Raw genomic sequence first — 18253 nt, 5'->3', positions numbered from 1 at the left:
ATGGCTGCCTAATATTCCATTGTATATGTATACCACATCTTCTTTATCCATTCATCTGTCGATGGATGTCTTAGCTCTTTCCACAGTTTGGCTATTGTGGACATTGCTGCTATAAACATCGGGGTGCACGTACCTCTTCAGATCCTTACATTTGTATCTTTGGGGTAAATACCCAGTAGTGCAATTGCTGTATCATATGATAGCTCTATTTTCAACTTTTTGAGCAACTTCCATACTGTTTTCCAGAGTGGCTGCACCAGCTTGCATTCCCACCAACAGTGTAGGAGGTTCCCCTTTCTCTGCGTCCCCTCCAACATCTGTCGTTTCCTGACTTGTTAATTTTAGCCATTCTGACTGGTGTGAGGTGATATCTCATTGAGGTTTTGATTTGGATTTCCCTGATGCCGAGCGATGTTGAACACTTTTTCATGTGTCTGTTGGCCATTTGGATGTCTTCTTTGGAAAAATGTTTGTTCATATCTTCTGCCCATTTCTTGATTGGATCATTTGTTGGGTGTTGAGTTTAAGAAGTTCTTTATAGATTTTGGATACTAGCCCTTTATCTGATATGTCATTTGCAAATATCTTCTCCCATTCTAGTTTCACTAATTTTTAAAATACTAGATGTGAGAATATATACTTTAGAGAAAATCCACCAAGTGCTTATTCTAATAACTTAACATAGGTCATATAGAAATGATGTTAGTTAAATAGTTGATTTATGAAGTTCAGTCTGTATAAAACTTACATAATATCTGTTTTATGTGTTTTTTTTTCATTAGGCTGATTATTTGCAACCTAAGTTGTTGGGCATTTTGGCCTTTTTTAACATGCAGTTACTGAGCTCCAGTGTTGGCATTGAAGATAAGAAAATGGTAGGTAGTGATATTAAGTTGCAAAGTTCTAGAATTCATATAGAATTTATAGGAGACATGACTTCTGCTTGTAGCTACAAACATTCAAAGGTAAGAAATAAATATATATAGTTAGCAGACTCCTTATCAAGAAGCCTGGCTCTTTTCATACTTTGGTGTTCTGCTTGGTCCTTTCAGGACTGGTCTTTATTGGAGTTTTCCACTGTAGTAATCCCTGTGCTGGTTTGCATGCAGTTTGGGATGCAAATGTAGCCTCTTCCCTAGAGTACCTTGGTAATTTTGTTTATTTTTGTCATTAATTGTGCATTTTTTCAAAATAAAATATTTATTTAAAAAAATATTTAAACCATAAGAAATAATCAAACATATGATATTCTGAATCTCTCTATCCCTTTATAAGCTTTGGGGGAATCTAAAAAGAGGAATTATATCACTTACAGTTTTTGTTTGTTTATAAAGCCAGTTTTAACCCAAACTGGCTTAGAAGACTTTATTGGCTTTGTGACTAAAAGTGTAAGAATAATATAGCTTTGGGCATAACTTTATTTTGGACACAGTGTTCTCAGAATTCATCTCTTAGCTCAAATGCCCCTGGATTGGCCCTATACATAAGTGCCAGGTGATGACCCCAAGGGCTTCAGGCTCATGTCCTCATACCATCTAGCTCAGCGGGAAAAAAAGAGACTAGCATCTCTGATGGCTCAACAAAAGTTGCATAATTGAGTTCATTGGTCCACACTGGTATGTTGTGAGTCATGGCCCATGGTGTTTTTGAAAACCAAAAATGTTAGGTTATATAAAGCCAAGTAACTTCAGTATTTGTTAGTTTATGTTTAAATGTGTTTGGCACAATGAAGTTTCATTATGACTACTGTAACAGTTGGTCACCACTAGAAGTTTCTGTCCGTAGATTAGGAGAGAATTTTAGATACTGATTAAATTTCCCTTTTTATTGCTTTCCATATCTGCAGTCAGTAAAATTACAGAAAAAAATCTGAGTAGAAGCTTTTATTTCAGTCTGTACTCTTCTTCTTTTAATAACCTTAAGGAGCCAGGACATGGTACAATATTAAACTCTACTTCCACAGCCAATACTTATTCTCTTGGTGTCACCTGGTAAATTTAATCCTCCAGACAACTTCTGTTTCATCTCCATGGAATCTTTCTTATCATTATCCAGAGTGAGAGAATGACCTTCAATCTAAGAAAACTATAGTTTGTGTTTTAAACCATAAAAAGCTTGTATGTTTTGGTACATAGTTAAGGTTGTCTAGAGAGTTTCTTTATCCTTTCATTAGAACCTGGAGCTGTTGATACAAGTCCGATTCTGTGTTCCACAATAAAATGTGTACATAATTTTCTGGGTATGTCATCAGTTTTGTTTTTCTAAATTTGTTTTACTAAATTCAGAGCATCTTGAAATTAGTACCATTAGGACAAAAATACATGTGCTACATAATAGTTTGGGATGAATATGAAGAAAATTAAACAATAGGTATTATATTCTTAATAAATTTGAAAATTACTATTCTAGAGCACTGCCAGGACAAAAATAACAAATTACCTTCACAAGAAAAAAACAGACCAGAACTCAGCTTATATTTTTCCAATTCGTAATTCTTACATAAGAATTTGGACAAAACAAACTGACCAACATTTAGACATTGTGTTGCCAGAGAATAGATACTACTCTGAGATGTGGGTGGGATCTTTTCCTTAGGGCTCATCTACTCCTGCTGACTTGTTTATAGGCTTTATTTTAAAGCCCTACTTACTTTATAGGCTTTGAACAGTTTGATGTCTTTGATGAAGTTGATGGGACCAAAACATGTCAGTTCTGTGAGGGTGAAGATGATGACCACGCTAAGAACTGGCCTGAGATTCAAGGATGATTTTCCTGAATTGTGTTGCAGGTAATTGACTGCCTAAGTTCATTAGAATTTTTGCGTTTCCCAGTAGCATTAACTTGAATTCTTATCTCTTTGAGGGATTCAGGCTGTAAATAATTAAGATGGAAAGGATATTTGTATTGAAAGGGAATATGTTTACTTCTTCAAAGACATACTAGTATGAAATCTTTTAACATACTGGGAAATAAAATAGTATAATGAACCCCTCCATACCTATTTTCCAACCTCAACAGTTATCAACATTGCTAATCTTAATCTGACCACCTCCACCTATTTTATTGTTAGTTGGAATGTTTTAGAGAAAACCCCAGTATCAAATCATTGCAGTTGTAAATACCTCAGATTTATCTAATGGATAAGGCATTTAAAAAAATACAACCATCATGAATTATTATACTTAGCAGAATTAATAGGAATTTCTTAATATCATCTAAAACTCAGTCCGTTATTCAGATTTCCCCAATTGTCTCAAAGATTTTTTTCCCCAAAAATGTTGATTTGAGTCAGAATAAAATAACGTGCACATGTCACACATTTGGTTGTTGGGCCCCTTAAATATAATCTCTTACAAACAGATTCAGTCCTTAAGACCCTTCCCCACACTTCTTTCAAGCCATTGAGATTTTGGCATGTAGGATTCCTAATTTAATATAATTTTAGTATTACTTCTAACAGACTACTGAATGCAGTTTAAGCTTCTTGAAGGTCCTTTTTTTGTTTTATTTATTTGTTTATTTACCTATGTATTTTTGTTTTTTTTTCAGAGGTCTTTTTTGTCCTTAGACTGTACTTATTAGAGATGGAGTGTCAGAATAATATGTTTTATTTGTTTGTTTTTTTAAAGATTTTATTTATTTATTTGACAGAGAGAGACACAGCGAGAGAGGGAACACAAGCAGGGAGAGTGGGAGGGGGAGAAGCAGGCTTCCTGCGGAGCAGGGAGCCCAACCTGGGGTCGATCCCAGGAATCTGGGATCATGACCTGAGCCGAAGGCAGACACTTAACAACTGAGCCACCCAGGCGCCCCAGAATAATATGTTTTAAAGTCATGTGAAGTAATTCTTTTCTGTCACCAACGTGATACTCATTTAGGTTCAGTTGTTTCGGTTTGTTTAAAATTTTTTTAAAGGATTTATTTATTTATTTGAGAGAGAGACAGAGTATGAGCAGCAGGGAGGGCGTAAGAGTGACAAGCAGACTCCCCGCTGAACACAGAGCAGGGCTCAATCCTAGGACCTTGAGATCATGACCTGAGCCGAATTCAGACGCTTAACCGACTGAGCCACCCAGGTGCCACTAGTTTGTTTAAAATTTTTAGAGGTTGCTTTTTCCGTCTTTAATTTTAAATTCATATAAAACATAAACATTGTCTGAAATTCAAATTTGTGAATCTAGATTTCATTTCTAACTATAAGTATCTATTTTTCTTAATTTTTGTATAATACTCCCCTTTTTAAAAGTATAAACAAATTGGGGCACGTGGGTGGCTCAGTCGTTAAGCGTCTGCCTTCGGCTCAGGTCATGACCCCAGGGTCCTGGGATGGAGCCCCACATGGGGCTCCCTGCTCAGCGGGAGGCCTGCTTCTCCCTCTCCCACTCCCCCTGCTTGTGTTCCCTCTCTCGCTGTGTCTCTCTCTGTCAAATAAATAAATAAAATCTTAAAAAAATAAAATAAAAAAGTATAAATACACACACTTATTTTTGTATTAACCTTGCCCCAAAAGGTAGCATATTATAACCACTGTTTTTTACCTTACTTTTTTTGACTTAATACATTAGAGAGATCACTCTCTTTGCATATAGAGTACTGATCTTTATTCTGTTTTTACAGCTGCATTGTAACCTTATTATTTGTATTGTTGTTTGCCTTTATTATTTGTATGTATGTATTATTTGTATATATTGTTGTAGCTGATAACTCACTGATGGGGCTTTACAAATAATAAAAACAATGTGACTTTTAACTTATTTATTTTTTCACATAGAGCTTGGGATTGTTTTGTTCGTTGCCTGGATCATGCTTATCTTGGTTCCCTTCTCAGTCATGTGATAGTAGCTTTGTTACCTCTCATACATATCCAGCCTGAAGAAACTGCAGCTATATTTCACTACCTCATAATTGAAAACAGGTATTTATTGTAACTGAAATTAATAGTAAAGATAGCAACTTTTTATTACTGTATATTTATGTCTCAAGGTATTGGGATTACTGCTGGCAAGGTGGAATTGTTCACATTCTTTTTAATTTAGGGTGCATCAAACAAAAATAATTGACATGCTTTAAGTCAATACAGATTGAACTGATGTTATTTCAGTTGTGACATTGATCCATTATAATTATATTTAAAACAGTCTTAGATCAGCAACTCAAAATTATTTTTCATCAGTTTTGAAAAAAGTGAGGCTAAATTTACCTTTCCTTTCTTTTTTTTTTTTTTAATTTTATTTATTTATTTGAGAGAGAGCATGAGCAGGGTGAGGGGCAGAGGGAGAAACAGACTCCCTGCTGAGCAGGGAACCTGACGCGGGGCTCAATCCCAGGACTCCAGGATCATGACCAGAGCCACAGGCAGACGCCCAGCTGAGCCACCCAGGCACCCCTTAACCTTTCCTTTTCCTTTCCTTTCACACTTAAAAGGCAGACAGTTGAATAACATGAGAAAGGTTAGGAGGGATGTTCACTTACTTTCTATAGCTTACCTTAGTTGACAGTCTCATCATTCATTGTATTAGCTTTTTAACCAGCCTCCCTTCCTTTAGGATTTTATCAAATTTCTTCATATTATTCATATTTAAAGCATTTCTTTTATCAGTATTATTATAACATATGGAGATTTTCTATGATTCTCCCAATTACTAACAAATGAATTTCAAATTGCTTATCTTGACATTCAAGTCTTTCCAAAATTTGGTCACATCTTATTTCTTTAAATCTTTTCTCAAGATTTTCCAAAACAGACTATGCGCTAGCTTACTTGGACTGCTATTGGAAGAACATATGTTACTCCCTTCCATTTTTGTATTTCACACTGGTTGCTTTTTAGCCTGGAATGTGTTTCTATACATTTTAAAATTGTTTCTATGTTTACACTTACTGTTATATGATATATATATTGCCTTTGCTTTGGAAAAGCTAGGTTTGAAGTACTACCTGTTTACCTGCTTACTCACCTATGCACATACTCCTGCTATTCCCATTAATCATTTTCAGTAACTGTCTAAGCAGGGAGAAAGTACAGAAAAAAAGGTTAAAGTAGTTTTTTTTTTTCAGTTAAAATACTTTTATTTTTGATAATTTGAATATGATAGAACAACATACTCACTGATTTAGATCACTTTTTCAAATACTTTTTGTATTATTACATAAATAGTGTTACCTGTGCTTTTTATTATATAGCAGTTAATTCTCTACCTTTTCATATAAAAAAATTCTTTCATTTAGTGCTAGTTAAAAGATCTTAAACTCCCTGAATAAAGAAATTCTTTCAGCTTCCTTTATTGTTACATCACCAGTGTCTAGCACATAGTGGCACATGATAGTTGCTTGATATATATTTATTGCATGAGTGAATGAAGACTAGAATTTAGAAATTCATTATTGGGACTCAGAAAGATTAGAGTATTGGGGCGCCTGGGTGGCTCAGTTGGTTAAGCGGCTGCCTTCGGCTCAGGTCATGATCCTGGAGTCCCGGGATCGAGTCCCGCATCGGGCTCCCTGCTCGGCAGGGAGTCTGCTTCTCCCTCTGACCCTCCTCTCTCTCATTCTCTCTCTCTCAAATAAATAAATAAAAATCTTTAAAAAAAAAAAAGAAAGATTAGAGTATTATATTTGAAGCAAATTAAAAATTGTAGCCTCAGTAAGAATTATTGATATCTTTTTCTCTAAAATTTTTAATGAGAATTTGTGTTTGAAGGTTGGGTTTGGCTATCTCTTGCTGCACTGTGAACTACTCCAAAATCTGGTGTCTTAAAATGATAGCATTTTTATTTACTCATAATTTTGCAATCTGGACTGGGTTCAGCTGGTGGATTCTTTGGTCACTGGTGTGGCTGCTATCAGCCAGCAGGTAGACTTAGCTGGGTTTCTGTCTCTTTCCATGTAGTCTTAGAGCCTCACTCTTTTCACGTAACCAGTCCCTGTTGGTGGCCTTACGCGGTGACTTAGGACTCTGATGAGCACAAAACCAGAAGCTACCAGACCTTTTTAACACTTAGGCTCTGAATTGGCACAGCATTTCCTCTGCCACATTCTGTGTGTTAAAGCAAGTCACACACCTTGCCCAAAATGAAGAGGAAGTGACTATACATGCATACATATACAAAGAAATATAGTTTTATTTGGGGCCACCAATGTAAATATTGCAACAGCTGATTTCCTTAGATTTGATTATTTGCTATTATTAACCACTAGACATGGTTAGGAAGAATCATTAATCCACTAGCACTTTTTTAAAGAATTTATTTATTTGAGAGATAAAGAGAGTGGGGGGATGGGCAGAGAGATGGGGGAGAGAGAAACCGAAGCAACTTGACGCTGAGCGCAGAGCCACATTAAGCTCCATCTTACAACCCTGATGAGATCATGACCTGAGCTGAAATCAGGAGTTGGACACTTAACCAACTGAGCCACCCAGCCGTCTCTTGCACTTTTTTTTTTTTTAAGATATTAGTTTTTAAATCTCTACACCCAATGTGGGGCTCAAACTCATCACCCGCAGATGCTCTACCAACTGAGCCCACCAGGCATCCCCACTAGCACTTTTAAGTGTGAACTAAATTGGCTTTAGTTTCAACCTCTGCCTTATATTTTTTTAGTACTTATACTCTTTGCAAATAATTCTTTTTCTTCCAATTAACTATTAGGGATGCTGTACAAGATTTTCTTCATGAAATATATTTTTTACCTGATCATCCAGAATTAAAAAAGATAAAAGCAGTTCTACAGGAATATAGAAAGGTATTTAATTTTTTATTTATGTGTTAGAAGATCACTGGTACAAAATTGTTCCCAGATTCCAATCTTTGAACAGAGGTTCTTTAGAATCATATCTAGAGATAATATAGTACTTTTCTGATAGCTAATTTTGACAATTAGATAATCCTATCACAAATTACGATTTTTAGAAGGAAGTTTTAGCATTTAGATAAAGATGTTATTGCATTACAGAAAACAGAGAGCAAAGAATACAGTACTTGTGACTTTACTTCCCAGGTCAATATGTCCCTACTTACAGTTCCCCAAAGAAGAAACTACCATAGCTTCATGCCCTGAAAAGCTGTGGGAGAATTCTAGTTATTTTGTGCTACAAACGATGGTATGAAATTGTCAAATCTTACTGATTCCTGAGCTTTAGAAGGGGAATAACCTGTAGTTCCATCATCTTGAAGTCCAGTGAATTCTCCGAAATTATGAAAGTATTAATGGTGATTCCATAGAATTTTAGGGCAGAAAGTGGGATACCTGATGTTGGGTCAGAATAGCAGAAGTATTTACTATATACCCCAAGCTTGGTTCTGAGGTCTTTATTTTCTCTTTTACTGGGTAACTCATCATAGTCATAAGAAAGTAAGTAATCAAAGTAAAGAGTGAATTATTCATTTGTGTAATTTAGGTTTAGTTCAAAGCTATTATGTAGTCTTTTGTAAGTTAAGGGAAACATGTATTTCTTACCAGGAAGGATTTCTTTTAGATAAGTAGATTCTTTATTTGATCTGAATAAAATTTTTCTCCAGGTCTAAAGGTTTTAGAATGAAATCCCTTTCCCAAGAATTACTAAAAATGACATATGTGTATGAATGAAGAAATGGAAATTATTTTCTTAAGATTTTACTTATTTATTTTTTGGGGGGGGGAGCACACTCGGGCGCGAGCAAGGGGGGAGGGGCAGAGGGAGAAGCAGACTCCCCGCTGAGCAGGGAGCCCGATGCAAGACTTGATCCCAGTACCCTGGGATTGTGACTTGAGCCGAAGGCAGACGCTTAACCGACTTAGCCACCCAGGTGCCTTTGTTACCTCTTTATTTTTTAAAGCTGCTTTTAATTGGGGTATAGTTTACCACTTTAATGGTAGCTCTATAGGGAATCCAGACCTTCTGAAATGGTTTCTGAAATCATTAACTGATAAGGTGTATCTCTCTGTGTTCTTTATATAGGAGACCTCGGAGAGTACAGATCTTCAGACAACTCTTCAATTATCCATGAAAGCAATTCAACATGAAAATGTAGATGTTCGTATTCATGCTCTTACGAGTTTGAAGGAAACTTTGTATAAAAATCAGGTATACTAAGATCCTAAGATATAATTACAAGGTATAGAAAAGAAAGATGTTTAAAGAAGTTTAAAGAAAGTTTAAAGTTTAGTTTCAAGAAAAGATGATAGGTTAGCATATTTGGTTGAGATTCAGTGGGTTCAATGAAAGAAGTAATTTTTATTTTACCGAGATTGTCAGACCTGACTTAGAATCACTAATCCATGAGCTACTCTGTGAGGCTGAATACCAGGGATGTGCAGAGTTTCTTGTTGTTGTTTTGAAGGGTCATGATTTGACAGTTACGTTTTAGGTTATTGCATCTTCCCCAGTGAGGGCGTATGTGTGCAACAGCAGTGGTTCATGTGCCTTCTCATATACTTTCCTATAGATATCTATCATATAAAATCTCAGTAATGTTGCCATTTTACATTTTGACAGAATTAACTTTTAGTTTTAATGAAACTAAATTTTTTAATTTTACTTTTTCATGATGCCAGTGAACTTTATTCTTTTCTTTGGCAACATACTATAGATTAGTTCTAACCTTGATGACAGTGAGAACTGGTATTTAAAATACTCGATCACTGTAAAGCTATAAAATAGAAAAAAATTATCTGAGGTATTTGTTTTTGCATGTCAAGAACTTATATGACAAGCTCTGAAAGTGAAAAGACCCTCATGAGTTACCACAGGTGAGGAGCCTTGAATCTCCTTAAGTATAAGTTTTATGCTCTCCTAACTCTGAATCTACATTATCAATCTTACAGCCTCATTCCCTGCCCTCCACTTACTTCAGTGAAACTACTGTGTGCTTACCCTTGCCCCAAACAAACCTTTACCTGGATTTCAGTAACTTAGAGGGCCTCTAGCTTTTTATATTAATAAAGGGATTTATGAATAGCGAAGGATCTTTCCTCTTGGCCTAGAGGTTTCCTAGGTTAGGTTATTTCTAAGCAGATGACATGATTCTGGCCTAATTTAAGGAAACTTTATATTGATCATTACCTCTTAGATATAAATGGCTAAATCTGAGAATTTAAGGAGATTGCTTATATTCTTAGGGAAAAGCCACAATTGCCCAACTTTGTCACAAAAGAAAAATCACATCTGGTAATACCCTGAGAAGCCTTCCTTCAATGTGAAGCCCCAGTGCCAATAGATTAGCTAGGCAGAGTAAGAAGGTAAGTGTACTTGCAGGAGTCTTGAAGATCAGATAGAGTCTGAGTAAGATGTAATGGCCACAGATTGTTATAGGATATTTTAAAGTAAGGTCTAATCTAGTTTAGAATCAATATATAACTGGATAAATTTACTTTAGGTTAGTAAGAAGAAACCAAAGACAATGGCTTAGAGGTGTCAGGGAAATTAAGAAAAGAAGGGAAGACATCCAGAGACACATGTCTTCCCAGGTATATCCCCACAGATACTGGCCTAAAACACCTCACAAAAAGAGAGAAGGAAATGTTTTGTTTTTTTCCAAGTATGGCAAGAAGGTAACGTCAGTGTTGAAAGCAATCAGTTAAGTTCTAGAATAACAGTGTCCAAAAGAATTTTCGGTGAAGATGGAAATGTTCTGTACGTGCACTGTCCAGTTGTAACTGCTAGCCACATGTGGCTCTTTTGAGCACTTAAAATGTGTGATTAAAGAACTGGATATTTAATTTTATTTAATTTTGTTTAATTTAAATTTAAATAGCTTCATGTGGATAGTGGCTATGATAATGGACATTGCAGCTCTAGAATATGGCTGAACCTATAGCAATACGAGAGCAAGAAACTGATGTAAGAAAACAGGCTTAGAAGTCAGAGTCTTTGTAGTGAATGCTGTGAGAGTCCATGAAAGAACAAATGCAAAAGATACTCTTTTAAAAGTTCAGATCTTAACCAGAGGGAGAGGAAAAGATACTTCATGAGTACGTTGAAAGGAGGTGTTTTAAATAATTAGATCTAAAGTTGTGGTATAACTGGCTAAAGAAATAATTGGGTATAATGTAGTGACGAAGTAAACTCTAAAAGATGGTGTGACAGTTAATAAGATGATGCTACTGTAGCCTTAGATACTTGACTGTTTTGATGGACTGATCCTGCAAAAGCCCTGTTCTAATGGGGAGCCCCCAGAGGGTCATTGACATTAAAGAAATGACAGTTTATACTCCTTACTTTTAAGGAGGCATCTACATTTTTGAAGGATAAAAATGACACCGAAGGTCAGTGGATAGCAAGAAGTTTTTATTTCTGTGTCAGAAAAATCAGGCTGTAGATCAAACTGAGCAACTATATAATCTCTTTCTGAAAATTGATCCTACTCATGTTGAGGTGAATGTCTATGGTAAAATCCCAGTAGGACAGGGCGTTTGTATTGAGGCCAAAATAAACTTTGCTGCTAATGCAGAATTCCAGTAAAAAAACAGATTTGCTAATGATTACAAATCCGAGAATGAGCCCATTGAAAATAAAGCTGCTAGAGACCTCCAAGTTATACTAGGATAATATTGGAAGCCTAAATCTGAATCTCTACATACCCTCCAAAGCATAGAGAGCGACAAGGAGAGCAAGTAAATCCACATATAATTCATACCTTCAGTATAACTGTGAGACTGCGAATACTATGAACTTCAGATTACGTATAAGCAGTGGAGCTATCTGGAGCTCATGTCACAAGTTTATGTTAAGAGCAGTTAGATTCTGAGAAGACTATATGAAAAAGAAGAGAGTGGAGTGGAGGAACCAAGGATAATGAAGCAAAGATAAAATCAACAAAGATGGTCCCACTCAAAAAGTAGGTCCAGGATGTGGCACATCAGAGCTCTGGCTACAAGGAAGGTACTTTAAAGTGTACAGATCCTAAGGCTGTAGTCTCTGAAAATCATTATGTCTGGGGAGAACTGAAAGAACAGGAGGATGGGGACATTCTTTGGAGACTTAATTGTAAACGTAAAGAAGAAAGTAAGAGAGTTTTAAGGTTCCTGTCGAAATAAAAAGAAATCTATAAGATCACAGATGTGCCAGATTCTCCCCCTACTCTCCTTCCCCAAAAGCTACTTATGAAAAAAACTATATTTCACTAGGCTGACAGAAGAGAGTATTCATGAAATAGGAATCTTGCAAGCCACTATAAAACCCTTACTGTTACTGCATACAGCTATTATAGAGGGTCTACAGTATAAATAAAAAAATATATTCTATACATATAAGGTTTTTGTAAGACAAAAAAAATGAAAATCAAATCTTTTGGTTGATATCAGTTCCTCCCTCAATGCTAACCATTAAGCAGAAGAAAACTAGACTTAGCACTACAGCCTGAATTAAATATTTCAAACAATCGTTTGCAGATACGAAAAGAAAATTAAATGAAAAATTTAAAAAGCAAGAGAAATGGACAAAAACCAAAAAGATGTGAAATAAGAGGTGACTGAATTCAGAAAAGAAAAACTTAAGAAATGAAGATTAAACTATAAGGACCACAGGAGAGGATATATTTGTTTTTTGTTTTGTTTTTGTTTAAAGATTTTATTTATTTGACAGAGAGAGCCCAAGTAGGGGAGCAGCAGCAGAGGGAGAGGGAGAAGCAGGCTCCCCGCTGAGCAGGGAGCCCGATGCGGGGCTTGATCCCAGGACTCCGGGATCATGACCTGAGCCGAAGGCAGACGCTTAAGCACTGAGCCACCCAGGTGCCCCGAGAGGATATATTTGACTATTAGTAAGGAGCACTGAGGAAAGGCAAAAAAATAACCAAGAGAATGAAAAAGTTTAAAAAAGGAGTGAATAGGATCAAAAAAGTGGTTGAAATGGAAGGTTTTCAGATTTCACATACACTAAATTAGAGTCTCTGAAGAAGAAAAATAAAACAACAGAACAGAATTAATATTTAGAACTATAAGAAAACTTCTGAAAGAAAAAGGCCTAAATCTACATGTTGAAATGACCCAATTGTGTACCTGAGAAAATTGACCTCAGAATAGTCAAGTCTGATAAATACTTTAGACTTTAATAATAAATATTCAGGACCTACAGGCAAAAATGTTTTTTGAAAAATCCTTAGAAGAATATGATAAATAGGTTAGACTCAGACTTCTCAACACAGTAGCTGAGAGGGTAGCGCAGTTTTTAAAATGTCAAGGGCATAAAGTATGAGTAAAGAATGAGTCAAGCTATCCTTAGACTAACACAGGTAAGAAACACAGTTGTAAACATACAAGAATTGAAGGAATACTGTTTGTAAAAGCAAAACCTTCCTAAGAGATATATTAGAGAACGGCTTCAGGTAATCAAGAGAAGACTGGGGAGACTTTGGCAGAAGGACTGATGTTTACTGTTCATATATAATTATAGAATTAAGACTAAAGCAACATTGAGAACAAAGATGGGGGAATTACATATGAATGTTAAATATTCTAATAAAGTAGAAATAATGTAATTTTTTTAAATGGGAGAAGAGAAACAGTGAGATATAAATAAAATAAGCCCAGTAATTGTTGCATAGGCAAAAACTGGGAGCCAAGATACACCCTTTCAAGCTGGTAAAACAGTTACATAAGGTTAAATAAGAAAAAAGGACTGGAAACGTTAAAAAAGGTATTAGTATAGAGGATGCCTTTAGAACAAAAGTATCAACTTTCTGCCGTACTAAAATAATTTTTAAAGCAAATAAAACACACCAGAGGAAAAATACAGTTATTATAATACATACAGTATTGTAAAAAATATGACAGAATTGAGGCCGAAGATATCAGTCATATTAATAAATGTGAGAGACCTTAAAAGAAAAGAATTTATAATTTGACTTACAATGCAAAAACAAACTCTATGCTATATGCAGTACATACATCTAAAAAGAGTAATTTAGGAACGCTAAAAATAAAGAGATGAACAAATTTATAACCAGTAAGTGGAAATAATAAGAAAGCAGGAATTCGCATTCTGCCACTAGATGGTAAAGAATTGAAACCAAAAAAGCATTAAATATGACAGAAAAAGGGCACTTCATAATGCTAAAAGCCATAATTCATGAAGAAGATACAAAATTCACAAAGAAGATACATTATAAATACATATGTATATATTCTCCTGAATGAGCAGTCCAAGGAGACAGAAGGTAGATTAGTGGTTTCCTGTGGCTGGGAGGATGGGGGAAATGGGGAGTGACCACTAAGAGGTACAGTTACCGGGGCGCCTGGGTGGCTCAGTTGGTTGAGCGACTGCCTTCGGCTCAGGTCATGATCCTGGAGTCCCGGGATCGAGTCCCACATCGGTCTCCCTGCTCGGCAGGGAGTCTGCTTCTCCCTCTGACCCTCCTCCCTCTCATGCTCTCTGTCTCTCATTCTCTGTCTCAAATAAATAAATAAAATCTTTAAAAAAAAAAAAAAAAAAGAGGTACAGTTACCTTTTGGGTGATAAAAATGTTCTGGAATGGGGCGCCTGGGTGGCTTATTTGGGTTGAGCGGCTGACTCTTGATTTCAGCTTAAGTCATGATCTCGAAGTCCTGGGATTGAGGCCCCCCCCCATTCACTGGGGAGTCAGCTTCAGGATTCTCTCTCCTCTGCCCCTCCTCACTCTCTCTCTCTCTCTAAAATAAATAAATCTTCAAAAAATTGTTCTGCGGGCGCCTGGGTGGCTCAGATGGTTAAGCGTCTGCCTTCGGCTCAGGTCATGATCCCAGGGTCCTGGGATCGAGTCCCGCATCGGGCTCCCTGCTCCTTGGGAGCCTGCTTCTCGCTCTGCCTCTCTCTCTCATGAATAAATAAATAAAATCTTTAAAAAAAAAAAAATTGTTCTGGAATTAGAAGTAATGGTTGCGCTTGTACTACACCTTGTAAATATACTAAATACTGATTTATATACTTTAAAAGAGTGAATTTATAGTATGTGAACTAAATTTCAACAAAGCACAGCAAGAAAGTAATAAAAAATAAAAGTAGAAATTAATGATACAGAGAACAAAAAAAATAAATCTAGTTCTTTGGAAAACATTAGCAAAATAGATAAATATCTAACCTAATGAAGAACAAAAAGAGAGCACAAATTTGTAAATAGGAAATGACAAGACAGAAATAACCATTGAAACAAAGGAAATATTTTTTAAAATGACAAACTACTTTGTACCCTTCTGTGCAAATACATTTGCAAACTTGGATATTTTCCCTGGAAAATACAGTTTGTCAAAATTGACTCCAGAAGAAAGACTAATTTCTTTGGAGAATTAGAGAATATTATAAAAGAATTACCTCTAGAGGAAAGCACCAGGCCCAGTGATTTCACAGGGGGATTTTTACGAAATCTTCAAAAACCAGATAGTCCAAATGCTGTTTTAAATTGTTTTGGAGCATAGAAAATGAAGGAAAACATCCAGTTTTTTTGAGGAATATTATGTAACAATGTTCACTAAACTCCATGAGTTTAGTGCTATCACGAAACAAATTAAATTTCATTATCCACTTACAAATACCGATACGAAAAATTCTAAGTGAAATATTATCAAACAATTCAGTTTCACATTAAGAAAATAATACCATGACCAACTGTAATTTATTCCAGGATTGCAAGGATGGTTCTTATTTAGCAATTCATTAATAAAATTCACTATATTCATATATCTAAGGAGGAAAATCATACCATTATTTCCATAGATGCCGAAAAAGCCTTTGACAAACTATAACATCCACTTGAGATAAAAACAACCAAGAAAATAAGAATTGATGGATACTACCTTAATACATATATATGTATGTATATATTTGTATACATGCATGCATACATACATACATACACATAATGGGAAAATAAGACGCATTCCCACTAAAGCAAGCTTACTCATTATCTCCACTACAATTTAACATTCAGCTGAAAGTATCACCCAATGACTTTAGATAAGCATAAGCAGTCAGAATCATAAGAATTGGGAAAAATGTAAAAGAATTTTTTTTTTAAAGATTTATTTATTTATTTGACAGAGACATAGCAAGAGAGGGAACACAAGCAGGGGGAGGGGGAGAGGGAGAAGCAGGCTTCCTGCCGAGCAGGGAGCCTGATGCGGGGCTCGATCCCAGGACCCCGGGATCATGACGTGAGCGGAAGGCAGACGCTTAACGACTGAGCCACCCAGGTGCCCCGTAAAAGAATTTTTTAAAAAAGATTTTTAAATTTATTTTTGAAAGGGGGGGGGAGATCGAGTGGGGGAGGGCAGAGGGAGAAGCAGACTCCCCGCTGAGTAGAGAGCTCGATGTGGGGCTTGATCCCAGGACCCTGGACCTGAGCCAAAGGCAGATGCTTAACGGGCTGAGCCACCCAGGTGCCCCTGTAAAAGAATTTCTATTGGTAGATGATAGGCTAATATACTTGAAAAACTGTAGAGAGTTATCAATAAAACTAACTCAGATAACAGGCTAATTCAGTAAGATAGGAGGATATAAAGTCAACATATAAAAAATAATTTTCATATAATAAGCAATAACCAGGTAGAAGATTTGTTGGAAAACCCAACTTACAATAGCAACAGAAAAAGATAATATATTTAGGAATAAGCATAATGAGAAATGTATAAACCAATAAAGAAAAACCTTGAAACACTCCAGAAAGACACAAAAATGTAGTAGATTTAAACAAATGGAAAGCATCCCGTATTTATCTGGTAGGTTGCCTTAGTATTACAAAGATTTCAGTTCTCTCTAGATTATTTTATAAATTTAATGATATCCCAAAGGAATGCCAAGAACTTGCTTGTTTTTTTAACTACAAAAGTTCATACTAATGTTCATATGGGAAAATAAACATATAAAAACAGCTAAGAAGAGGTGCCTGGGTGGCTCAGTTGTTAAGCATCTGCCTTGGACTCAGGTCATGATCCAGGTCCTGGGATCGAGCCTCTCATTGAGCTCCCTGCTCAGCGGGAAGCCTGCTTCTCCCTCTCCCACTCCCCCTGTTTGTGTTCCTGCTCTTACTGTCTCTCTCTGTCAAATAAATCTTTAAAAAAAAAAAAAAAGCTAAGAAAAGTCAGGGAGGAAAAAAGCAACTATAAGCATTTAGTATCCCTACTAGATAGTAACATACTCTATAGCCTCTGTAATTATAACAGTGTGATTCTGGTGCATGAATAAACAGACCAGTGAGAAAGAATAGAAAGTTCAAGCATAGACCTTTATGTATATAGACTTCTAGGATATGATAAAAATCATATTTCAAATAATTAGAGCAAACAAATTTGTTTTGACAAGTGATCAGGCATTTGGAAAATGATAAAATTGGGTCCATATGTTAAAAACCTTTTTAAATAGAGGCATTGAACACACATTCATTTTTGGAACTCAGTATTTTTGCTGAAAAATGAAACTTTAATTTGTCTAACCTAGAAGTCAAAACATTTTTAAATACACAGGAGGGGCGCCTGGGTGACTCAGTCATTAGGCGTCTGCCTTCGGCTCAGGTCATGATCCCAGGCTCCTGGGATCAAGCCCCAGGCTCCTTGCTCAGCGGGAAGCCTGCTTCTCCCTCTCCCACTCCCTCTGCTTGTGTTCCCTCTCTTGCTGTGTCTCTCTCTGTCAAATAAATAAAATCTTTAAATAAATAAATAAATACATACATAGGAGGTAAGTATATTTTTAAATTACCTTTCATTTAGTGTTTCATAACGAGTATTGCCTTGAACTAAATTTATCTCTGCCAACTAAAGTGATCTTATATTTTCTAGTTTTAGCATGTGAGTAAATGTTTATAATTTCTTATATTAGTTTTGCTATTTATTGATTACTAGCTCATTTTTAAGTATTTATACCTGAATTAATCTGTAATGTTATTTAAGTGATCGACTGTTAAAGACTCTTAATGAGGGCGCCTGGGTGGCTCAGTTGGTTAAGCGACTGCCTTCGGCTCAGGTCATGATCCTGGAGTCCCGGGATCAAGTCCCGCATCGGGCTCCCTGCTCAGCAGGGAGTCTGCTTCTCCCTCTCCCGCTCCCCCCTCTTGTGCTCTTTCTCTCTCTCACTCTCTCTCTCAAATAAATAAAATCTTTAAAAAAAAAAAAAAGACTCTTAATGAGATAAAATGTCTTTATTTTTCTTTTGAAATGATTACTCTAACTTGAATCATATTTTTAACATGGAGTTTGAGATCCTCATGTGTGCTTTACTTTTGCTTCTTACTTAACAGCATCTTCGTTACAGCATCCTCAGGAGACTGATGAAAAAAGATTACTTAAACCAATGTATTGTTTCCTTATCACC

At 36.0% G+C, this 18253-nt stretch overlaps 1 protein-coding gene across 3 annotated transcripts in view; it reads left to right on the top strand.

The window, feature by feature from the left end:
• The window catches only part of ATR (ATR checkpoint kinase), a 92558-nt gene that overhangs the window by 21434 nt on the left and 52871 nt on the right, over positions 1-18253 (top strand). For 2 of the 3 annotated variants that reach the window (XR_014147320.1, XM_081827340.1), the window contains exons 17-21: positions 783-875; positions 2658-2788; positions 4772-4915; positions 7650-7743; positions 8939-9064. Coding sequence is in view for 2 of the 3 variants with exons in the window: in XM_081827340.1 (XP_081683466.1) it covers positions 783-875; positions 2658-2788; positions 4772-4915; positions 7650-7743; positions 8939-9064 (588 nt within the window). In the remaining variant the exon portion in view is untranslated. The remainder of the gene's footprint in view (positions 1-782; positions 876-2657; positions 2789-4771; positions 4916-7649; positions 7744-8938; positions 9065-18253) is intronic. The other variant, XM_081827341.1, reaches the window with a different exon arrangement.

This window comes from Leptonychotes weddellii, chromosome 1 (genome assembly GCF_054177405.1).
Source record: "Leptonychotes weddellii isolate Sample4059 chromosome 1, ASM5417740v2, whole genome shotgun sequence".
NCBI classification, from domain to species: Eukaryota; Metazoa; Chordata; class Mammalia; order Carnivora; family Phocidae; genus Leptonychotes; species Leptonychotes weddellii.
This window is presented reverse-complemented; position numbering and strand designations above follow the sequence as displayed.